We start from the raw sequence: 25937 nt of genomic DNA, 5'->3' as shown, positions 1-25937 counted from the left end.
TGGTGAAGAAATATATGAAAAAGTGCCCAACTTCATTAGTCATCAGAGAAATGCACATTAAATCCATAATACTACTGAACTTGCTGAATTCATACCAGAATGGACAAATGAAAAAGACAAATAAATCTAAGGGTCCAAATTTGGAGCAATTAGAACTCTCATAAAATGCTGCTGGTGGTATAATTGGTAACAAAAATAAATAAATAAATAAACCATTTTGGAAACCAGTATCCACTACAGCAAAACACACACATACCCTATGCTGTATCAATTCCACACCAAAAGATATGCATAGCAGATGATGTTCTCTTTCAGCAATTTACAAAACAAGCAGACCAAAAACATCAGTAGGAATAGAGAAGACTTAACTGCATGATTTACAAACTTCACCTAATCAACATATATATAAAGCAATGTACCCAACAATGAAAGAACATATAGTCTTTTCAAGTATATACAGACTATTTACCAAAATTGACAATTTAGGCCATAAACCACACCTCAACAATTTCAACAACTTCAAAGAATATCAAATAGAATATGCTTTCTGGCCACAATATAAGTAAGCTAGAGATCAATACAAAAAAACAATTAGCATAGCTCCATGCTTTTTGACTCATGACACGGTATCAAAAAAAAAAAAAAAAAAGCACAGTGGGCATTTGAAAATATTCTTAACTAAATGATAATGAAGGTATGATAAATCAAAACTTCAGGTTTTGCATTTAGAGACAAATGCCTTAATATGCATATGTTAAATAAGGATAAATCCTAAAACATCAATGATCTAAGCTTCCAAGTCAATAAATTTTTAAAAATCAGCAAAGTAAATCCAAGAGAGTAGAATAAGAGAAACAATAAAGAACAGAAACTAATAATATGGAAAACAAATATACAATAGAGAGGATAAACACAAATATTGCTCATGGAAAAAGACTAATGAAATTGGTAGACTCCTGAAGAAACTAATGAAATGAGAGAAAAAGGCAAGGTGACCACTACTAGGTATGAAAAAGAGGAGCCCAGACACCTACAGATCTTATAAAGAAGATTAAGAAGATCATAATGAGATATTATAAACAATTTTATGAAAATTTGAAAATATTGGATCAAAAAATCAAATTTTTTCAAGTCCTATTTACCAAACTGATAGATCTTTTTAATGAAAAGAAAGCCTAAATCATTTTATATCTACGAGAAATTTTTAATCCATAGTTAAAAACCTTTCCACAAAGAAAACTCCAGGTCCAAATGCCTTCACCAGTAAATTCAATCGAACATGTAGGAAGAAATAACATCAACCTGACACAAAATCTTTCAGATAAGAGAGAAAGAGAGTGCACTTCTTAACTCTTTATATGAGGTCAATATGACCTTGAAAGCAAAACCTAAAAAGGACATTACAAGAAAGGAAAATGTCTCATGAACAGAGAAGCAATATAATAAACATTAGCAAACAAAATCAAATAATATATCAAAAGGATAATCCTCACCTCCACATTAGACTTATTCCAAAAATATAGGGTGGTTAAAAATTAGATAAGCAATCAATGTAATTTACCACCTTAATAGAAATAAACTAGAAATCCATTCAATCAACTCAATAAATCCAGAAAAGGCTTTTGATGAAATTCAACAACTATTCAGAATTAAAAACAAACAAACGAAACTCACCAAACCAAGAATAAAAGAAACTTCCTTAATATGGAAAAAAGGTATCTAAAAAAATCCTTCAGCAAACATCAAAATTAATGGTAAAATGTCGAAAGCTTTCCATGTGAGATCATAAATGAGACAAGGATATCTGCTATCACCACTTCCATTTCATGTTTTATTAGAGATCCTATCCAGTGCAATAAGCCAAGAAATGCAAGAAAGAAGAAATTAAAAGATTAAGAATTGGAAAGAAAGAAATACAATAGTCATTATTCACAGGTTAAGATGATAATATACCTAAGCAAATCCAAAAGAAAATCTCATAAATTATTTAAATTATCAGTTGAGTTTAACAAGATTGCTGAATTTAAGATAAAAAAAATTGGGTATCAGTTTCTTATATGTGGAATACCATACTAAAATTTTTGTTTTTCATGTTCTACCATAATATATTATTTTAACAAATTATTTACTTATTAAAAGTTCTTTTCCTGCCATAAACAGTTCTGAGACAACATCACGAACTTCTACTTCATCTGTAACAATGGGTCCAGTTTGTAGTGTGCGCCTATTTGAATCAGAAAGAGCTTCTAAGACAGCCAGAAACCGGGATGCGGTGCTGTCAAACATCTCATCCAACAGCCGCTCTGTGACGGTACGTGGCCATGGCAACTGGAATAAAAACAAAAACAAAAACCACAGTCCACTTCTTTAAAGTTCTACAATGTTTAATATTATAAGCAAAGAGAAGTAAGGCATGCTTCATTAATGCTAAGAGAGTGGCTGGCCTATCAATGAGATGGTTACTTTTACGGTGTTCATTTTTGAGGTGTTTCTCCAGACTCCATTAAAGTTTATGTCATGACACCATTACATTGAAGACTGCTATTTCTTTATGTTCATGTTTCCGAGGCAGCATTAAAAGGCTGTTTATTACCGTCTTTTTATTAGGGCAACATCAATCTCCATATGCTTTGTGTTACCTTAATTACAGCCTTCAGGAACTGATACTCAAACTTTGGTTGCCTAGGAATCTCTCAGGAGTGCTTTTTTTTTTTTAAGATTTTATTTATTTATTCATGAGAGAGAGGCAGAGGGAGAAGCAGGCTCCCCAAGGAGCACGGAGCCCGATGCAGGACTCAATCCCAGGACCCCGGGATCATGACCTGAGCCGAAGGCAGACTATTAACCATCTGAGCCACCCAGGCGCCCCTCAGGAGTGCTTTTTAGATTCACAGACCAAATCTTGAGATTCAGTGGGTCTAGATGGGGCACTTTTCATAAGCACCACAGGAAATTCTAATGCAGAACGTCCTTAAACCCAAATTTGAAACAATATTTCACAGTATAAAAAGCTGGTCTTGTGGTAGTTAACGAAAGAAGAACTGACTAGCTGTATAGTAATATGCTAATGACTGTTAGAGCCCTATATGAATTCCCAGCCACTCTGCTTTGTATCATCCCGGAATGATTTCCCCTCCTGCCTATGACTTGCCTCTACACTATTCTTCTGACAACTGATCTGTTCTCTGTATTTAGATTACCAGTAAGTAAGAGAAGTAGCTCTGGTCAGCTTTTCTAGAATCCATGTCCAGTTAGAAGATACCCATCATATTCCCCATGATTCCCCTGCTTCTCTCCTCTTCTTGGGGCAAAGTCAGAAAGACAGAAAAACATAAACAGGGTTAAAACTGCTTTGGACTATTTCTCCTCAAACATCAACTTCTCTACTCATTAGCTTCTATGACTTTTCAATCCATAGGTTAACTGAGAGGTTAAAAACCTCAATAAACTTGAACTTCATGCCCTAGCCTTTTACAAACAGAGGTTAAGGTTTCTTCTAAGATTTTTACTGTAGGTTAAAACAGAGCTTTTAAAAAATTATACTTAAAAGCATAATAAACTTTCTAATAATTAGAAGTATTCAAAATGAAATTATAAAAACCAAAGATTATAAATTGTTTTTAGAAATACCATAGAAAAACTAGCAAAAAGTGAAATAGAATATTTATCAGAGCTGTAGATGAATACCAAGTAAAACATTTTAAAATATAAATATTTAAAAGGTCCATAAAAAAGATTTAAGGCAATAAAAAAACAATGGGTTGCCAAGCATGACAAGCAAATTATTAATGTCTACAAAAACGAGTTCATTTAAGTATATTTTAAAAATTAAAATCTCTAGTAGATAAATGGTCAAAAACTGTGGAAGATAAAATCCACAGAAGGAAATAAAAAGAGTAAAAACAAATATAAGCGAAAGTTGGATCAAAGAAATAGTTAAAATGACAAGCCATTTTATAAAAACTGAATGATTAAAAAAATAAAGAGGGATGCCTGGGTGGCTCAGTCAGTTAAGCATCTGACTCTTGATTTAGGCTGAGCTCATGATCTCGGGGTCGTGGGATCGAGCCCCGAGTCGGGCTCTGCGCTCAGCGCAGAGTCTGCCCTAGATTCTCTCTCTCCCTCTCTCCTGCCCCTCCCACCGTGTGCGCTCTCTCTCTCTCTTTCTCTCTCAAATAAATAAATAAAAATCTTTTTAAAAAAATAATAGCAAAATGATAACTAGCAGTGAAATTGGTACCTGCGGGCTGCACCTGGCATAGCTATTTCAGAAATCGATTTGGGAATATATATCAGGAGAAATAAAAGTGCTTGTATCCTTTGATTCAAATCCCACACCTTGAATTTTGTCCACAGGAAATTAAAAAAATAGCACATGGAAGCTGTTGATTACTTCAATATTTAGAATAACAAAGAACTGGAAACAACTAAAATTTTAAATAGTAATAAAAATATTTGACAAGTTACAGTACAAATACTGCATAGAGTATGTTAGACCATCTTTAAAAACATCAGGTTGGATGAGAAGCTAAATGACATGATCCAGATAGTCTGTTCGACTTCTAAATACTATGGTTTCTATGACATCTACTCCATGAGATGTATTATGTTAATCTCCAACATAATATACCTAGCCCAGTCAAGCTTAATTTCTCACTTTGGTTGCTCCTGCTTCCAAGCTATGACTGTGCTCTTGTCCTGTACTTAGAATGTTTTATCCTCTCCTCCCGATCCACTCAAATCCTGCTCATTATTCCAAGGCCATTCAAAAAGACAGAACTGCGACTTTGCTTTTCTATATTCCACCATACTTGTAACCACAGTAGGCATTTGATACATTCTGTTAAATGAATGAATAAAAATAAATAATAGTAATAGCTAATATTCCTGAGGACCTACAGCATGCCAGAAACATTCTAAGGGCTTTACGTGTAATTCATTTAATCTCTACCATTATTTCCTTCTTAATACTCATCACAAACTATAATTACTATACTTATTTATCATGTAATTTCTCCACTAGAATGTAACTCCTATCCATCTTGTTCATATAGCAGGTACTTTAAAAATATTTATTGAATGAATCACTAAACAGTCAGTCATTAGGAGTATGGCTTAGTAGTCCTTTAAGGGAATCCTTTGAAAGTCAAAATGATTAACTGTGAGTTCACAATGGACTTACAAATTCATAAATGTTTTATAAAATAGATTTAACGCATATTGAAGTTATTTTCTTTTGCAGACACATAATAAAATTATTTCATACATATAAAGCAGAACATTCTGCAAAGTATGTCAAGGTAATATACTATGACTTTATAAAAAGGGTATGTTGACTATTCCCTATAGAAACTACTAACTAAACAATTATAACTTTTTTCTAAAAAGATATACCACCAGACTTTTCCATAAGATAATTATCTTAAAGGAAACCAGAAATAGATGTGTTTTTAATGTAATGTTATCTGGAATTTGAAACGCTTCTCTTTGCAAATATATTTAATTTTTATTGAAGGATGATTATAAAGCATAATGATATGCTAATTAATGACAGTCTTGCAGTTTTGGATACTTAAATTTGGTTTGCTCAGAGAAAAAAAAAAATTGCTAGCCAGAAAAAAAAAACCTACCCCTTGCTCTCTTACAAATGCTATAGAGCATTACTACTCAACAGTACCAGATGCGGGGGTGCCTGGGCGGCTCAGTCATTAAGTGTCTGCCTTTGGCTCAGGTCATGATCCCAGGGTCCTGGGATTGAGTCCCACATTGGGCTCCCTGCTCAGCGGGGGGCCTACTTGTCCCTCTCCCACTCCCCCTGCTGTGTTCCCTCTCTTGCTGTGTCTCTCTGTCAAATAAATTAAAAAAAAAACAATACCAGGTGCAGGCAGTTCCACAGCTCATCCAAGGAATTACCTATGATTGGGCAAGTCACCACCCCCACTGATTATCCACCACTGGTCAGTAAGGGATATGATTTTAAAAGGATGTATGAAATGTACCTCTGGGCTCAGCAGCCAACATACCATAGTCAAACTAAGAAGCAATAGAAAGCTACCAGGCCCACATAATTTTTGTATTTAGATATTATGATTTATTTTAGAGAAAAGAAAAATAACTTCTCTGAAATGTTATAAGAAGAAATGCACGAAGAGAGCAGCAGTTATCGGAGTAATGAGAAAGCACTGGACCAGAGTCCTGCGGCTGCCTTTGTGACCTTTGAGGCCATAATTTAAATACTCTGGGCTTTATGTTCCCATATGTAATAGGGCAGGACTGGACCAGACGATTTCTTAAATTTCTTCCAGGTTCTGAAATTCTGCTACTCTCCTGTCCAAAACCGCTCATCTTCCCCTTCACTTTCATTTTTGGTCCCTACCAAGAAGTTCACAGAAAAATTTACAGCCATCTAGGATAGTCAGGGAAAGCTTCAAAATAAAAACAGAACTGGGCCTTCAGGGATACTGAGATTCAGAAAGGCAAGGGCAAGACAGCGGGAGGACAGGGCAGGGGGGAGAAAGGGTAGAGGACCCCAGAAGGCATAACTATGTCCCAGTCCTCCTCCCTGACAGCCCTTAGTGCTGCTGACCACACACGCCTGTCGCCAGGACAGCCGTACGACGAGTCTTGACCTGTGAGAAGAGACTGCGCTCCCTCCCATGCTGGGCGTTATCGCCTGCGCACAATTCTCCAGAGCTTTCTCCAACGCCCTACGGCAGGACAACCAGCAACTTTCAAAATGAGGGCTTCCCCTCACCCTGACCCTTAGCAGAGCCCCCTGTGAACTGTCGTAGCCATCATGTCAGTGGGAAATAAAGGGTGTTTTAAGCCTCTGAGGTATGGAGGTTGTTTCGCCTCAGTGTAGCCTAGTTCCTGAACACTCCCAAGGGTGAGGTCTGAAGCTGAGGAGAGAAGGTGCCTCTCCCTTCTCTCCAACCTCAAAGCCCACTAAGCTAACACCAAGCAGTCAAAGACACAGGCCTTCGTGGCACCACTCCAAGTCCGCCTTTGAACCTTTCCCAGGCTCTTCTTCTTCATCTTGCCCTTTAAAGTTACAAAACTGGGATTGTGGGAAGGTACAAAACTTTAAGAAAGGGATGGAGTGAGGCTGTGTCCAAAGTGGGAAGGCATTCCTCTATTTGCCACTGGTGCCGAGAACGGGGGCAGGAGTTAATACTGAGTGACCAGGCTTCAACGATGGGAGGTACAACACAAATATACCGCAGAAAGAATCTGACAAGAGAAGACACTCTTAGACTTACAGTTTGAGCTTCCCTCAGGTTAACTCTTATCTTTGGTCTAAAGAAACTTTTGTTTTTTCTTCTAGATTCAAATACTCCTCTCTTGAAGATCATCACTGCCATCTGTCTCAGAAAAAGAATTATATATGAGGTAACAGTGGGATGCACTTCTCAACCACTAATATTAAGTACTTAATCAACTATATAGTGCAGTAAATTTATTTTATTTCATGAAACTTTTATACCTTTATTGTGGCCTCTCTATAATGTCTTCTGGATTCTTCCTGTGATTGTGAGGAACTCATTAATTCCAGTTGCCTTAACTCATCAATTTTAGCTAACGCACGCCGAGCAAATGCCTGTATGCGATTAAAATAAATTTAATTCATAATAAGTGAGAGTATAGTGATTAAAAATGTATCAAGACAGCATGTTTTATTCTTCCAGATATTTGATTTAATTGGTGAATTAAACTCTAGGTTGATGCTAACTCCTTATAACACTATAACTATCCCATCGATCATTTCCTACAAGCATCCCAAAATTCTGCAGGTCTAAAGTTAATAAGCTGTCAGATATGCTAACTTTATGAATCAAGAAAATCAAAAAAGTAAGAAAAGCCAAATTCTGTAGCTTCGTATAGATGATCGCTTCTCTGGTATCACATACACACACATACACGGCACACACACTCCTCCTCAAAATACTGACTTTCTTACTAACGCATCCTGTACTATCTAGTCAACTGTTCACTTTGTCCACTAAATTGTGAGGTCCTCATAGGGTCTTATTTATTTTTGTATCTCTAGTACCCAGCATATAGGAAGTATTTACTAATACGTGGACAAAAAAGAAGGAAGGAAGGAAGGATGGAAGGAAGGAAAGAAGGAAGGAAGGAGACCCGCTTATTTAATCAGATCACCATTATTATGATTCTCTACAGTTCAATTTATGTCATTTATTTTACCATTTCTTTGAAATATTTCATCTATAATTTATAATTTTTCATGAAGATGCTTCTAGACATAATAACATACATGAAGGGTTAAATTTTCCAATAAGGAAGAATTCCAATAGGAATCAAATAGTCCAAACTGTGTATATGTTCCCTTCCCTGACAATTTTAATAGCTACAGAAACATATCACCACTAGTACACTCTAACTGTACATGCATGGTGAATAGTTTCTAGAATGTACCCCGGGCTAGAAAATGTACCCCTCAAGGGCTGCAATAGGCTATTCAGGATGAGCCACTACCACCCAACCCTTCAGAATTAGTTTGGGCAGGAAACATTAAATGTAAAGAAGCCGCTAACCGGCCTGATGGTTGTGAACAGGATACGAAAAGAAGATTTGTACATCTGTGATGGCTCTGTCCTGCACAGGACTTCCAGCCAAGAGGCTGAGTGAGGGCTGCAATCCAGCCCCCGCTGCACTCAGCAGACCATGCACTCTGCGCAGGCCTGAAGGAAGGGGTGCCTGCTTCTGATTCTCACCAAGCCCTCACCCACTGACAAGCCAGCTACCACGTACTGGCTTACCTAACGGCTAAGTTACATTTCAAGTATCCGGTCTAAGAGACACACAGGAAAAGAAGAAAAACAAGAAATCGGGCGTATTAAACAAATGGCAGCTGGAAGCAGAGAAAAGCAAGACAAATGGACTGTAGGGAGACTGGAAGGAAAGTGACTTGCATACAAGCATCCAATGAGGAAGGTAAGATACCCGAAATCTTGTTCAGAAAAGGGGCAGAGGAGGCAGAAGTGAACGGAGAAGAAAGGAGAGAGCAGAATGTAGAGCGAGAGATCAACAGAATGGAGAAGCCAAACACATTTCTGCAAATAAACCCTGGGACTTGTGTGTTGTCCCAGTGTGATTCTTTAGGTTTTGTTTGTCTGTTTGTGTTTGTGTTGCCGGGCATCTGAAGAAGAAAATGCTGAATAACTTGTATTTTTAAATACTGGAATCCTGAGCGTGGAAGGCGGCCCACCTCTCCGTGAATGCCAGCCTGGCAGTCATAGTAGCCCTGGCAGACAGCAGTGTAAAGGGTAGCTCTCCACGTCAAGTACCGGACCGACAGGAGGGGGACCGAGAACTCCATACACGTGCTGGCCCACAGGAGGTACTCCAAGGCCTGAGGGAGAAAGAGCACACGCGAATGTATTTCCATTTTAAGCTATCAGTGACGATTTCTATCTAATATAACCAAATTATAAGTCGTGAGCACAAGTTGCTGACTGCTTAAACCAAAAATACCACAGGTAGTAAGTCAAGAGAACACAAGCATTTAAAAAGTAAAGGAATAATTTCAAGAACTCGAAATCTCAAGTTAGTGATTTTAGAATGTCTTCCTTCTTAGCTCCTAACGTGCTCTGAACTCAGCTGGTTTTTATTAATACCTGTCAAGTGTCCACAGCAGTGTAGGAGGTAATTTACATTATGTTTCTATACCTACATATCTCCGTTACATCCAATGCCATTAATATGCTCACATGGGTGTGATTCCAAAGCTAGACTGTAATCTCTTTGAAAAGAAGAATGGCACTTTGTTATTACATCATCAGCACCTGAAAGAGTACCAGGCACACAGTAGATAACCCCAAGTGCTATTAAATGAATTCAGTGGACAAACTTAAAGTCAGCAGAATCAACACAGGAGAGCTAACAAGTCTTTGAGTCTCTCAAGAAAATAATGATAATAAATTTGGACAACAGAATAAAGTCCTTCTCCCAATAACAAATTCGGCCCTCAATAATTGAGGAAGTAATTAAGGAAAAATATGTAATAGTCAACTGTTGAAAAGGCAAATCATCAAAATGATCCAGGAGCTTCATATGCATAAAGCAAACCCACCAGACTGACATAGCATTTAATAGTAAAAATAGATAAAACACCGATAACATTCAAACCCTATTACCATCTCTGGAGCCTTCAAAGACAGTACATACAACACATGTGCAAGCATCTCAGCTTTCTCATCTAAGAGAAAGAAACCTGAAAGGCCAGAATTCTCCACTGTCTAGTCAGTTTTGATTCCGGAGGAAAAGAGAGTGCTGGAAGTAGAGCAGGGTTTGACACAGAACTGTAATATTCTTTGCTATCCACTAAGCTCATCCCACCAGAATGTAAAGTCACTTAGGAAAGGGACCTTGTCTGTCTTGCTCACCACCATATCCCCATCTCCTAAAACTATCTGGCATGTAATGGTAAATATTACATAAATATGTGTTGACTGACTGACCTTCATCAAAAAGCTCCAGTTAATGGTGCTAAATATGGAACTATGTCAAGTAATCATAGACTCAAAGGGCTAAAAGTCAATCTAATTTCATCCCCACCAATATCACTGGCACCACCACCAGATGTCCTATACCTTCCCCTGTCCAAGAGTTCTCACCTCTAGTAACAAGGAACATACCACCAGAAGACAATTCTAAAACATGAAAAGTGCTTCCTTAATCTGAAATGAAATCCGCCTGGATATACCTCCAGTGCACTGGTCCTAGTTATGCCTTCTGGAATAACACAAAACCATCCCAAGCCCACTTGCAACTTAACAGCCTTCCAAGAATCAGAAAACACCTATGCATCTCCCCCATCTCTCTCTCTCCAGGATAAACATCCCTGGGCACTTTTTAGATCTCCTAGGACTGCACTTCCCTTCTCCATCATGGTTAGTCTCCCGTGGTTTTGCTCCAGGCTGCCAAAGTCCTTTTCCACAGTAAAATGAAATTTTCAGTCCCTGGTTCTGGACACTACATCTCTACTAAGTGGGCCCAGGGTTGCTTTATTGCTGTTGTTGTGGTTGTGTTGTTGTTGTTTGCTAAACTTGCCACGCTGTGAACTGAGGTGGAATTAACAGTCATCCAAACGAGTTTTCTCACATTTGTCGCACAAAAATCCTATCGTGGATTTTTGCATATGTACTGTTGTGGTTTATGGGGGTATGGGATCAAACCATGTATAAATTTTCCCCCTTTAAATTCACAATCTTTTCAAAACTCCTTGGGATCCCTGATATTAAAAATTTCATATTTCAAAATAAAAATAGCTTTAGTCACCAATTGCTCACATTACATTTGGGTTCATATTCAGACTTAGAATAAAAGACCCCGATCACATATTTTAGTGCCAGAGGGACCTTAAAAGTAACCCAATCTAACTCCAAGAGGCTAAACTGCTTGTAAGGAACAGAGCTGGGGCTGGAATTCAGGTCTTTGGACTCCCAAGTACAGCAGCGTTCCTTCCACAATATGGGGCAGCCCTGACAAAGGGGGAGTTCTGAAAACCCATCATTCCACTTAGGGTTCTGAAAAACTGTCAGGTTTAAAGATAAAAAAGCCATTTCTAAAAAAAAAAAAAAAAAAAAAAATCTTAATTTGTAGCCTTTTTTTCTTGCCCCTAAAAGCTCGGAAGAAGAATTTATATTAATAAAAAAAAAGTTGATGGGATTTCACTGAACTGTTCTCTTTATAAGGGAAAAAAATTTTTGAAAGACCCAGTTATAAGAGTCCAGCAAGAACATGGCTCAGGTGTTGAACAGGAAAAACACACGCGATTCATCATCTCAGCCACAGGATGGCGCTGCAGCACCATTTATGTCCTCTTGTACCCTTGGCTGAAAACAACACTGAGAGGCATTTCAAAGTTTGGATTTGAAGTTTACGTAAAGGTACGTGGAATAATTTGACAATAATTGTTCAAACCACAAAATTTTACTAAACTATTTCAGTTCTATAGTAAAATGTAGAAGTCAACTTTTTTTTTTAATGAAGAGATTCTACCGTATTTCTCTAATGTTTGCTGAGTTCACCCTACTAGAGTTTTAAATGCCTCAGAAGAAATTACAGATTAAACCATAAGTGAAAGGGAAGTTGTCATATGTCTTTAGGAAACGAGGCTTCAGAAATCTGGCCTCCCTCCACTCCCTAAGGTTATGCGGGTGACCTGTCTGAGCACGAAGGTCTAAATGTTTCGCATCTGGGGAAAAGTCCCTGGTCAGTCCTGGTCTTCAGGACATCTTCAGGAATACAGAGTCATGTCGAAAACTATTAACCCTCCTACATGGCTCCTCCATTCGAGTAGGTGGGCCAAGATAGGATGGGTCATGACAGGACTGAATTTAGTCAACAGGCATGCATTACTCTCACGTTGTTGAGAAGCAGTGCAGTTACAGTATAGCATTGGCCTCCGCTACACCTCTCTGTGAGACATTGAGCCTCAGCCTCCTCATCTTTTTTTTTTTTTTTTTTTTTTTTAAGATTTTATTTATTTATTTGAGAGAGAGAATAAGAGACAGAGAGCACGAGAGGGAAGAGGGTCAGAGGGAGAAGCAGACCCCCCGCTGAGCAGGGAGCCCGACGTGGGACTCGATCCCGGGACTCCAGGATCATGACCTGAGCCGAAGGCAGTCGCTTAACCAACTGAGCCACGCAAGCGCCCAGCAGCCTCCTCATCTTTAAGATGAAGGTAGTAATAGCACCTTTCTCAAAGTGGTGGTATGAGGATTAAATGAGATAATTTGTGAAGAAAGTGCTTAGCAGCATACCTGATAAATGGCAGGCATTCATTTGACAAATGATGATGATGATGAGATGCACACCTCATAAGGCTATACTGAGCATTATATATGCAAAGCCCTTCACGTAATACCTAACACATAGTAGGGATTCAATAATAATAACAAATGGTAGCCATACTGTCCAGATCCTGTAGGAACGGGAGCTTGGATGGCTCTAGGATGACACCAGGAAAAGCCCGGGGAGCCCATGTCTGTTTCTCTTTCTGCTGTATGCTACGACAGACTCAAATTCTAAAACTGCTCACACTCAGAAGTGCTCAGATGTGGCTGGACCTCCAAGGGCTTGTCCCCATTAAATGGACCCATCAAGTTCATTTATAGCCTCAGCTCAGGAATCAACTCGCCAGCTGAGGGCTTAGGAATTTCTGGGTGAAAATTATTAATTTCCGTGAAATGTATTATAGTGAACAAACTGAAAGAATCTCATTCCAATCTTCAAGTGCCAACTGTACAACCACCCACCACCCCAAATTCTTGCATCCCTCACTCCCCCTACTCCTATCCCACAAGACTGGGACCACAGAACTCTCCTCCTTCAGCCCTTATCTTGTCAGACAAAAGCTCAAGTTCAATAAGGGGGAGGGGAGATGTCTTATGCAGGATCTAAATAAAATTATTTTAAGATGACTATCGCATTAAAGTAAAATTCTCTCAGCATTACTAAGTACAAACACTAACAGTTCCATCTTGGCACAGAGATCTCTGCCCTTCGAGGCTTCGGCAGACAAAAGCTGTAGCGGACCAAACCACGATGGCTCTGGGCAGCAGGGTTTGTTGCCACAGCAAGTGCGACAAGAGTATGCAAATCCTCTTTAGGAAATCATCTGGAACTGAATGTAGAATTGTTGGAATAGTGTGTAGGCCACATTTACATTATTCATGAGACAGTCTCCCCTCATTTCAATTTACATCCAAAACACTGGCACAGAGCTTGCTCGAGTCACTGTCAGTAATAGAGCTTTTAAATGTGAGGAACTAAACAGAGAGAGAACACATAATTAATGTTATGCATCGAGCATGCAAGTATCTTTGCTTCCATTTTTATTTTTTAAGCATTGTCAAATTTTAAGATACTTGGCTATATTTTGAGGAAATAAGAAAAAAAGTAACTGCACTGAGTATTAGAATATTCAGTATAAGGTTTCGCATGCAGTAAAATAAATAAATACATAAATAAAGCAGTAATGTTTCAGATACCAGAAACAATTCAAGCCTGCTCTCAACGGAAGTGTATTCTCCCTTCTTGGCCTACATTCCAATGACTGGACGTTGACACATGGAATAAATATGTCTCCTACAGACAAAAGTGCTACCGACATTGAAGGGAAGTGTCAGCCACTTCCTCAAGCTAAAACTGAGCAGTAAGTACTAGTAAGTATGAATCTCATTATAAAATAAAGACCCCTTGCCCTCAGCTCATAAATGGGACAATGTTTGGGTGGACATTCACCCAACTAGCATGTGGGCCGTAAGTCAAGTCCAAGCTGGTGGAGGAGAATGAAGTCCAAACTCCATACCAAACATAAATAGAGTCACCACAGTTTGTCATCCAAACCAGAATACTTTAAGGAGTGAAAGGGAGCACTATTAATAATTATTCTAGGACAACAGACATTAACCAGGACTGTCCCGGCAAGCCAGGATGGATGGTCACCCCACCTAAGGAGATAGTTACCAGAGGGATGTTCAGTGTCAAGTTGACAAGTAATGACTAATCTGAGAGACTGAGGGACACTGGAGATTACCTCTCAATTTTAGGAATTCTTTTTTTTTCATTAATATGTTACTGTCTTTTTATTTTTAGAGAGAATCATGTTAAAGTAAAAGAATAGTAAAACTATATTAAATTTTGTTATATAATTCACTAATTTTCTTTGTTCAGCACTCAATGCTAACAAAAGTCTTGAGAAAAACAGGAAATACAGGGCAAGATATCTTGTCAGTAAATTTCATACCTTGGAAGATTGACCTATGATCATCAGTTTTCTGCAAATGGTGTAAATGTAAATGGTACCTAGATGAAGAAAAAGACTGTTAACATGTTTAACAGTTAAATAATGGCAATTTTATATTCTAATTTCTGTAGTTTAAATCTATAGTTCCTAAAACAGGTGAAGTTATGAGAAAGTCTGGTAATGGTTAGAGAGTTATAATCATTACAATTTCTTTTGTAACTTGCAGCCAAATCATTAAAAGAACTAATTTGACCATATTTTAAGTACGTTGACATGGGAATCTTTTATCCTCATTTGAAAGGCAGCATAAGTTTTGAAATATATTGAAAAAAATATATTTAAGTAGCACAATTTATGCACCCTGTGGTTTTTATTAATTTATATAAAATGCTATTGGTGCCCATGGTTTCTTTATGACTGAAAAACTAAAGATTTATCTCCAAATAAGATCAGGATACATATTTAATCAAAATGGCACAATACTTAACAAGGAAGCTCATGATAATTTAAAAATCAAAACATGTAATAGTTCGCATTTTATTTATTTGCAGTCTCATAATTATATTTACCCCTTTATTAAGATATGTCCTATAAGCACTCTAGTGAAAAACAGCATTTCCAACTCCTATTTAAGACCATTCAAGTATGATTTTTTTTTTTTTTTTTGGTCAGGCCATTAATTAAATGAAAACAGAAGGCTAGAAAACTGGCAGAGCTGGGGCAGGGGTGAGGAACAGCATCACCAGACATCTCTCTATATACAAAGGACATTATCGTGCTATAAACATACCCCAAAGATGGTAACGTGCCTTAAAAAGCATGTAATTATAATGACAAGTAGTCTAAATATTTTCTATAAAATATCTGATCTAAAATTCAGAACCATCCAAATTCAACAATTATAAATCCATGTTCACACTTAAACTTCAAAAGCGTCTGAGAAAACAGCATCTGCTCCAAAACACACATCACCTGACTAAAATACACTTGTAAGCATAGCATAATAAACATTAATTACATAAGTCAGTGACAAAAAATACTGAATAAACTTTTAAACACTTGCAGCACCATAAACTTTATGGAGAATGCACTAAGTCCTTAACATTCAAGGACTCAGCCTTCTTAGTGTGACCGCCCCCGGGACATGGGATTAGTTATTTCACGTAAGATTCACTGGGGAAGAAACCACTTGGCTACTAACAGCTCAAGCCCAGCATTCTTATCTCAACTTGGCTTTGTTGACCTCTGCTCTTAATCTTTAAAAATGAAATTGTCTGACTGTGTTTCTTTATCTTAAAAGTCACCAAGTAAGGATACCCACAGCCAACTCATGCCTCCCCGCAGAAAATGTGATTCAGGTGTAAGCCAGGAGCCTGTATTAAACATGTCAGTAACAGGAACTGGGGAAATTCAGAAGACCTCAGGAGACTGCCCTCAAGAATGACAAGGGCCCTCTATTTTTAAAATGAGATTTTAACCTTTCCAGACCTAATATGTCCTGACTATAACTGAATCTTTCTTTGATGGCTCAGGATCTTGGCATGGCCCACAAATTCCCACTGCAGAAGCCTGACAGAGAGAGTCAATGCCCTAAAATGGGACACAGGTTGAATCTTTACAATCTCGGGATATCTCTGGAAGTTTGTTTTGTTTTATTTTTAACCGAATCCCTAATACGAGTATATTGCCTTGTCATGCAACTCCTTTTCATCAAAGATGGCCACCACCAAAATAATCCAGCTATGTGAGGGTTGAATGAGTTGGGTTCAGGTTGGTTGTGAAGTATGGTATTATGTAATAGTCATACACCCAGTTAGTTTGTGAAAGAACCAAAACTGGTTAACTATCTTAAGAAACCGAGAGAGTGTATTTGTAAGAGTCAGTTAAAAGTAAAGAGAATCGGTATTAATGTCTAACAGAAAAGGTGAAATGCTTTTTGATAAATTGACTGTAGGTCAATTTATTTTTCATTATTCAAACGCCAAACTTTAAAAACTACAAGGTCTTTGCATTTGTTAATCCCCCAGTCGGAATGCCCTCCCCCGAAATATCCAGATGTCTCAGTCAGGTGTTTACTCAAGTGTCATCTCAGTGAGGCCTTCCCTGACCATTCTGTTTAAAATAGCAGCTCAGCCCCAGCCCAACCTCGGCTCTCCCTATCCCCTTCTTAGCTTTATTTTTCTCCGTAGTACTCATCGCTATCTGACATACCATTTAATTTTTGTTTGTTTATCATCTCCCTGAAGCATTATGTAAGCATGAGAACAGAGTTTTTGTCTATTGTCCACTCCTGTGTCCCTAGCACTTAGAACAATGTCTGGCACTTGATAACTTTGAGATGACTTCCTTAAAACAGGGACAGTAATTAGCAAAACTAAGTATATGCATCTTCCACAACCCAGCAATCCTACTCCTGGACATAAATCCCAGAAAACTCTAACACAGGATTATAAAAGGACACACATAAGAATATTCATCACAGAATCATTTGTGCAATTATAGAGGTAGGGCAAGCCAGGTGCCCATCTCGAGGGGTGTATGGATATCTGGAATACAATTCAAGAGGCAGAATTAACGAACTAGATTTACATATAGGAACCTCGTTCTGTTCTAAAACCATGGTATTGAGTAAAAAAATATTTAGGAAACAGAATAAAATCCAGAGCATGACCATATTATAAAAAAGCACACACCAAATAAAGGTATATAGAAGATACAGAAATTGGTGTTTTGTTTTGTTTTTAGAATATTGGGATTTCTCGCATGTGATCTTAAATAGACCGCAGACAGGGAATTATTCCACCTCTCAAGCAAGGCCCAACTGCAGGCCCCAACTCTCAGGCCTACCACTCCTTCCTGAGCACAGAACCTCTGGTCCTGCTCAGTCCCTGCCAAGATATGTGAGCAACTCAGGGGGAAGGACGGCAATGGCTACTCAGGGAATCACAGATCTTCTTGAGGATGATCAGGCAAAAAAGCTTAATAGTCACTGGACTGAAAATTTCTTCCAAAATCAGCCTCATCTCAGGCAGCAAATGTAAGGTCCAATTTCAATCAAAATGTCAAAAAAAATTACTTGGGGAGGAGGAGGAGGGAAAAGGCTAGGAAATGTACTTTCAGTTGCCATGGATGAGGGAAAATCCAATACGTTTTCTTTCAGGTTATTTTGTCCTGGTCTTACACACATAGAACACGCTGTCATTTTCCTTTTAAGAAATTATCCAGAGATCAATATAGTAGGTGACTGACTATAACTTTAAAAAGAATTTCAATTGAATTTAAGTTGTAACTCCTTAAAGAGAAAAGCTGATGCTGTATTTTGATAAATATGATTCATTTCACAAGACCAATATAATGCATATATGTATATCTGTATCTATACAATGTAGATATGTATATAAATACACTACACACACATACATACACATACATTCTCAAAGCTCCTCTCTCAAAAGCAAGTAGGAGGAGAAGGTTGATAGGTAGAAAGCAATAGTCACTGGACAAAGTATTTGAGGAAAGGACCAATAAATGGATGATGCTTAGAACCAATCTAACCTGCAGCAGTCCTTTGATCCTTTTCCACCTATATTTACTTATTAACCATGGCCCCTACTTCTTCATACCTGAAACTGACTATCCCCACAGGCTCTGAGCCTCCCTTGAGCAGGAAGCCCAAAGACATCCTTTTCCTGCTTATGAGGACAAACAAAAATATAAAAAAGACAAAAACAAAATCCCCATAATCATCCTATTATGAAATGAATGGGGTTTTTTAAAAGAAATTATTTATTTATATTTGAAGACATTTTTTAGAATTTGGATATGTAACTTGGTTTTTTGTTTTTTTTTAATTTTTATTTGCATTCTAGTTAGTTAACATACGGTGTAATATTAGTTTCAGGAGTAGAATTTAGTGATTCATCACTTACATGTAACACCCAGTGCTCAACACAAGTGCCTTCCTTAGTACCCATCACCCATTTAGCCAAGATAGTCAATCAAATTACGATCAAACTTGGCATTTAAATAACCTCCTGAAAGCCATGATGAGAAACGGAAGACACTGTCACGTACCGTTAAAGACAATCCAGCAGAGGTGTCCCTGTGGCAAAGCCACCTGCATGATGAGTCTTAAGGACGACAGAATGTGCAGACATTGGCTCACAGAGTCTTCATTCTTCAGGTTCACGTCATTGGCACAGACCAGCTCATAGTTGCAAATATTTTTGCCACTTAAAGCGTGAAACTGAAACATAGGGAAAATATAAATAAGAATATAAATAAGGTTCATGCAACCTAGAAAAGCATTTCTTAAAATGTGAAAAAATAAAATAGAAATGATTCTGTTTAAACAGCTTATATACTGCTATAGACTGAATGTTTGTGTCCCCCACCAACTGAATATATTGAAACCTAATCCCTAGTGTGATGTATTTGGATGTGAGGTCTTTAGGAAGAGACTGTCATGAAGGTGGAGCTTTCATGAACGAGATTAGTGCCCTCATAAAAGAGAACCCCAAAGAGCTCCCTACTGCCTTCTACCATGTGAGGACACAGAGAGAGGAGAGCCATCTACGAACCAGGAAGTGGGCCCTCACCAGACACCAAACCTTCTAGCACCTTAACCTTGTGGTTCCCAGCCTCCGGAACTGAGAGAAATAAGTGTTATTTAGACCATCCAGTCTATGGATTTTTGTTATAACAGCCCTCAAGGACTAAGACATACGGAAAGAAATGTGGTAAAAATAGGTTTCTTCAAAGCATCCATTTAGTAAGGCTTACTTGTTCTTAGTCATAAAAATTTCAAAAGCCAAAAAAGGTACAAATTCTATTTCCAACAATATAGAATTGAATCACATTTTGTAAACCCTCCTCGTAGTATTTTAACTTCTTAATCTGGATGCAATTATTACCATTTACATAATTCATTCAGTAAATGTTTGTTGTGCACCTCTATTTGTCACACTCTGCTAAGCAATAGGGACTCAAGGATGAAGAAGATGTGGTCCCTGCTCTTGGGCAGAAGGAAAAGCATTCCAGGCACAGGCAATGTTAGGAATACTTAAAGTGGCTGCTGTGGTCACTGAATTGAAAGTCCTTTACAAGTTTGGGTAAAAAGGCTTCAAATAAAGAGATTAGGGGTGCCTGGCTGGCTCAGTTGGAAGAGCATTCAACTATTGATCTTGGAGTCATGAGTTCCAGCCCCATGTTAGGTGTAGAGATTACTACAAAAAATCAGCTTTGGGGCTCCCAGCTGGCTCAGTTGGTGGAGCATGCCACTCCTGATCTCAGGGTCATCGAGTTTGAGCCCCACGTAGGTGTAGAGATTACTTAAAAATAAAATCTTTAAAAAGAGAGAGAAAGATTAGGCTATTAAGGTGGTACATGGTCAGAACATGGAGTGCATTCCATATCATTCCAAGAAATACGGACTTTAGCCAAAGGAGAAAGTCAAAGGGCAGTGGAATAAAATGATTTGATTTATAATTCAGAAGTTTAGAAGTTAATTCTGACAGAAGTGTGGAAGATGAAAAGCAGAGGATGGGCACAAAGCTACAAGCAGGGAAACTAGGAGAGATCAAAGGCCTTTGAGGTAGTCCAGAGATACCAGGGTCCTGAAATGGGTGATGGAATCAGGGATGAAGAGGAAGAAAAGTTTTTTTTTTAAGATTTTATTTGAGAGAGCATGAGCACATGTGTGCATGCTCAAGGGGCACCTGGGTGGCTCAGTCATTACGCATCTGCCTTCGGCTCAGGTCATGATCCCAGGGCCCTGGGATCAAGCCCCGCATCAGGCTCCTTGCTCAGCAGGGAGCCTGCTTTTCCCTCTCCTCCTGGCTTGTACTCTCTCACTATCTCTCCTTCTCTCTCTTTCAAATAAAATCTTTAAAAAAAAAAAAAAATGGGGTGGGGGAGGGGCAGAGGGAGAGGAAGAATCCTAAGCAGACCCCACACTGAGTGCAGAGCCTGATGTGGAGCTCAGTCCCAGGACTGGCGGCCATAACCCCAGCAGAAACCAAGAGTCAGATGCCCAACCAACTTTGCCACGCAGGCACACCGCAAAAGGAAAAATTTAAGTTTTGTCTGATTCAATGGGTTTTATAATTTTTTTTAATATTTTATTGATTTGAGAGAGAGAAAGTGAGTGAGAGAGAGAGAGCATGAGTCGGGGAAGGGGCAGAGGGAGAATCAGACTCCCTGCTGAGCAGGGAGCCCGATGTGGGGCTTGATCCCAGGACCCTGGGATCATGACCTGAGCAGAAGGCAGACAATTGACTGACTGAGTGACCCAGGCGCCCCACAAGTCCATGGGATTTAGATGTGGGAGGTAAGAGAGAGAAAGCGGTCTAGAGTAGTTGGGTGAGTAGTTGGTGCCAATTATGGAGGAAAGGGAATGAGTTCAGTTTAGGATATGTGGAGTGTGAGATGGTCGTGACATAAATCTCAGAAGAGAGATTTTGGCTAGAGAATCATCACTACTGCTAAAGCTGTGGGAGTGCACACACAATAGCACAAATGGGCCTTCCTCGACCACATGGGATTTCCCACTGAGATACATGTATACTATTCCTAGCATCATATTTTTTTAGTGTCTGGCCCTATTCTAAGTCTTTTATTATCTCAGCAATCGTAAAACAATCCTTTGAGGTAAGTCTTATAATTCTTTCGGTTTTACAGATGAGGAAACTAAGACACAAAGAAATTACATGACTTCTCTGGTGTCCCATCTTTAGGAAGTGGCACAGCAGCTCTTTGCACCCAGGCAGGCTGGCTCTAGAGACCAGATCCTTACCAGCTCTGCCACAATGCCTCCTACAGTCCATACAAGGGGGATCATGAAATAACTGAGTTTCTTTGCACACAAATATTTTGACAGTAAATTCTACATTACTGCTTCATCTATGATTTTTATGCATTTAACTCCAAGATCTATTTCTCTAACAAAACTTCTCAAGACCTCTGAGGTCTTCATTGTCCAGTTCCTACTGGACTACATTTTCAATCCATTCATTCTCTTAGTCACTTACTTTATACATATTTATTGAGAAACACAGTGTGCCAGAACCTCAAACTTAGCGCGTAAAAAACCAAATTCTTCATAGTTTTTCATGCCCTTCACAACAGTCCTGCTAGCATACCCTTACATTGGCTTCATTGCTTTACCATCTGCCTCTAGTCTTTGTCCTTCTAATCTATTCAGTGTAGTGCTTCTAGATTAATAATTCTGACTATATCACTTAATTTATTCATTCACTTAGTAAAGCTTTATTGAGCATCTATTACACACTATTATATCTATTACATGATTATTGTGACACAATCTCCAAAACATCTTTACAAAGTTTAATAAGTGCACTTTCTTATCCATCACGGAAAACATTTATTAAGCAACTTACAGCACACAAGCAAATGCCATGCTAAGCAAATGAAAGACATTTAGAAGCTGTCAACTAAAGAATACATTGCATGGCTAATCATAAGCTGTAGCTAAAATAGCTACTGCTTTCATCTTACTGTATGTGCTGCAGTTTTGTCTCCAAAGCCTTTGGGAAAAAGGCAGTTTTGAACTGATTCACTGTTGTAGGCACTAGAGGTTAGAGATTAGAGCAGTGCCTGTCCTCATGAAGCTCATATTCTAGAAGGGGAGACAGGCAATAAAAACATAAGCAAATAAATATGTATCTGATGATAATAAGTAATATAAAGAAAAATAAAGCATGAAGTGCAAGAGACCTGAAGGAAGGGATGGATGATCCACACAGATATCTAGGATACGAGCTTTCTAGAAGGAGCTCACCAGTGCACTGGTACTAAGCCAGAGAGGCTGGGTGGAAGCAGAATCACACAACAGTACAAGAAAAAAAGATAGGGCCGTGGACCAGGGTGGCACAGGAGGGGACTTAAAAGTCTAAACTCCTAAGCTTTTCATTCAGTACTCTTCCCAGTGGGATGCCAATTTATATTGCCTGGTATTCTTATTCACATACTTATGGTACAGCCAAATTGAACTGCTTAATATGCCCCAAACATGTCTTGTGATTTTCTGCTAGTAAACTGTATGTTGTTTCCAAAGCCTTGAATAATCGCCAAGTTTGGAATAACATAGCTTTGGAATCAGACTGATTCGGGCTCAAACACCAACTCTGCCCATTGCTTTATTTCTTTTTATCTTTTTTTTTTTTTTTAAGATTTTATTTATTTATTTGACAGAGAGAGACACAGCGAAAGCAGCAACACAAGCAGGGGGAGTGGGAGAGGTAGAAGCAGGCTTCCCGCTGAGCAGGGAGCCCGATGTGGGGCTCGATCCCAGGACCCTGGGACCATGACCTGAGCCAAAGGCAGACGCTTAATGACTGAGCCACCCAGGCGCCCCCATTGCTTTATTTCTTAGTCCCTGTCTCCTCATCTGTAAAAGAGGCATTACAGTACCCACCTTCTAGGACTGTAATCAAGCTACAAGAAGACAATTCATATAATGCATACGGAAGAGTATAGCACCTGGTAACCCCTCGTCCAGTGAATCAATGGTAGCAATTAACATAAAAATAATACTGGTATATTAGAAATAAAGCATCACATTTTTTTGTATTAAAAGATCTATGTTTGATCTCCTGAGACACTAGTTAACTAACTGTGCCGTTAGCTTTCTTTCTCTCTTTTGTGAAATAAGGGTAATAATAGTTTCTAATTCATAAGGTTATTGAGGATCAAATATGTTTTCCAAAGCACTTTGTAAACTAAAAGCACTCTACAAATATTAGTTATTATATTAATAATAACCATCTGCTGGAAGAATGAGTGATTATTATGACACAATCTCCAAAACATCTTTACAAAGTTTAATAAGTGCACTTTCTTATCCATCACAGAAAACATTTATTAAGCAACTTACAGCACACAAGCAAATGCCATGCTAAGCAAATGAAAGACATTTAGAAGCTGTCAACTAAAGAATACATTGCATGGCTAATCATAAATTGTGGCTAAAATAGCTACTGCTTTCATCTTACTGTATGTGCTGCAGTTTTGTCTCCAAAGCCTTTTGGGAAAAAGGCCGTTTTGAACTGATTCACGTCTGCTTTGTTCTCATCAAAGTTGATAGTGAACTGCTGAAGATACCTTCCATAGCACTGTAAAAGCGCCAATTTATATTCCTGAAATAAAAAAAGGACTTGATGAAAGTTTCAAAGTATCATTTTGCTTATCATTATTAAAATCCAGTAGTAATCAAATTATTCTTAATAGTATCAATGTTGATTATTACTATAACACTCTTTTACTACCACCATTACATTATTACTACCATTACCACTAGCATTTCTGAACACATATTGTGTGACAGACACCGCACTGGGCGCTTCATGCGCATTATTGCATTAATTCTCCTCCCAACAAGCCTACTGTGAGATGAGACCAACACGATCTCAAAGATGAGAATATTCACCAGGGTGTGAATAATGATGACATAATAATGAGAATATTCACCAGGGTGTGTGTGGTAATACCTATATATACTCAAAATCCAAAAATTCATCATCACCATGTCATGGTAATCCACCTACTCAGAGAGGCAGATGAGTTGCATAACTAGCCTTGCTTCTCTGATACCTCCTAAGTTCCAAAAAAGAAAGAAAGGCGGGGTGGGGGAGGGAGGAAGGGTGGGAGGCAGGGAGGGAGAAGAGAAAAGGAGGGAGAAAAGGAGGAAGGAGGGAGAGAGAGAAAGAAGAAAGAAGGCAGGAAGGGAGAGGAGAGGAAAGGAGCTCTCTCTCTCTCTCTCTCTCTCTCTCTCTCTCTCATCTGTCAACAGTCTCTGAAGCTGCATCAGGACAAATAAAAAAAGCCTGAGCTATTGTTAGTTAGGATTCCTGTTAGTCCTAATTCATGCTTATGTTTCCATTACAAAATCAGGGCTCATTTCTGCAGTGCACAGGGCCCAGCTGACCTGGAGTTTCAGGGCAGGGGAGGTGAGCAGGGCTGTGGACATGAGTCAACTGCACCCCTTCGTCAGTTTCCTCCCCTACAACTGTCTCCAGGGAAAGCAACTACTATAGGTTCACCTGCCTATAGGGTTACCTAGGCCCTTGGAAGGCATCCACAGTCAAACTTTTGTTTCTATTTCTACTGACTGGTTTGTTACTTTTCACTAGTTGATTCTGAATCTTTTCCTTTCTAACTTGGTTCATATGATAAATTCAAATCTAGGTTCAAAACAAGACTATTCCAACAAAATGATCTTTGCTGGAACTAAATAAAACTAAAGAGATTCTAGAACCAAAGGAACAACTCAAGTTCATTTTCAGGAGTCTAAATACCTTTATTAGCCCACTTTCTCATCAATGAAAAGTAGATCAAAAATGTTTTCTTTGTTCCTTTAAGTAAATTTTAAAATATCCTATCTGGGCCTTTCTATCTGAAATATTTTAAATCCTTAGCCACTACCCAGCTTGAACTTGCTTTATCAACTTCTAACATGCTCTTCCCTCCTCCCTCCACCAATATCTGCTCCACCCACCTGAATACTCCACAAACAACACCAAACTGTGCTGTGTATCACCAGCCTCTTATATTGAGGACAAGCATAAAAACAGATGGGACATTCTTCTAATGCTTGTCAAAACAGTTATTCCACTTCACATGAATATAGCTCACAAGTTGGATCTTGTCCATCAGTTTTTTTGTTTGTTTTCTGTAGTTTTCCTATAGAGAAACTTTTTTTCTATAGTTTTTCTTTATTTTTAAGTTTCTAAGAACTATGGTCCAATTACATGAAGCTAAGCTGATGCTCTAATTTTGGCAGCAGACAATAGATCATCCTCATTTGAAATTTCCTCCACATCTCATCCTCCATTTGGTAAATTTCCCCCTCAAGCCATGCCCCCAAAAAAAGAAAAGAAAAATAAATTCAAGTCCAGAAAATAGAAATGGAGGAGGAAAATGAAGCTGAAAAACTGAAAATCAAGAAAACATTGAAAATGGCCTAAAAACCGTTTGGATAAAAAAAACTTTCAGTCCAAGGATTCTAGATGTGTCAAACATTCATATTTAACTCGGAATAATTTGGGCCTATGCCAGAGCTTAAGGGAAAAACTTACATTACTGTTAACCGAAAACCCAGCTATGGTGTGGTCCTACTGAACCAAGTCCACAAGTCCACAGCAAT

General features: G+C 38.5%; 1 protein-coding gene across 1 annotated transcript in view; it reads right to left on the bottom strand.

Moving 5' to 3' along the window:
* The window catches only part of CFAP54 (cilia and flagella associated protein 54), a 291990-nt gene that overhangs the window by 256855 nt on the left and 9198 nt on the right, over nucleotides 1-25937 (bottom strand). The window contains exons 3-9 of the mRNA XM_032416199.1: nucleotides 23788-23931; nucleotides 18851-19022; nucleotides 14777-14835; nucleotides 9230-9373; nucleotides 7484-7597; nucleotides 7260-7361; nucleotides 2130-2328 (exon numbers count right to left, since the gene is read on the bottom strand). Of these exons, the coding sequence (XP_032272090.1) occupies nucleotides 2130-2328; nucleotides 7260-7361; nucleotides 7484-7597; nucleotides 9230-9373; nucleotides 14777-14835; nucleotides 18851-19022; nucleotides 23788-23931 (934 nt within the window). The remainder of the gene's footprint in view (nucleotides 1-2129; nucleotides 2329-7259; nucleotides 7362-7483; nucleotides 7598-9229; nucleotides 9374-14776; nucleotides 14836-18850; nucleotides 19023-23787; nucleotides 23932-25937) is intronic.

Source organism: Phoca vitulina, unplaced genomic scaffold (assembly GCF_004348235.1).
Source record: "Phoca vitulina isolate PV1807 unplaced genomic scaffold, GSC_HSeal_1.0 scaffold19, whole genome shotgun sequence".
Classification (NCBI taxonomy): domain Eukaryota; kingdom Metazoa; phylum Chordata; class Mammalia; order Carnivora; family Phocidae; genus Phoca; species Phoca vitulina.
This window is presented reverse-complemented; position numbering and strand designations above follow the sequence as displayed.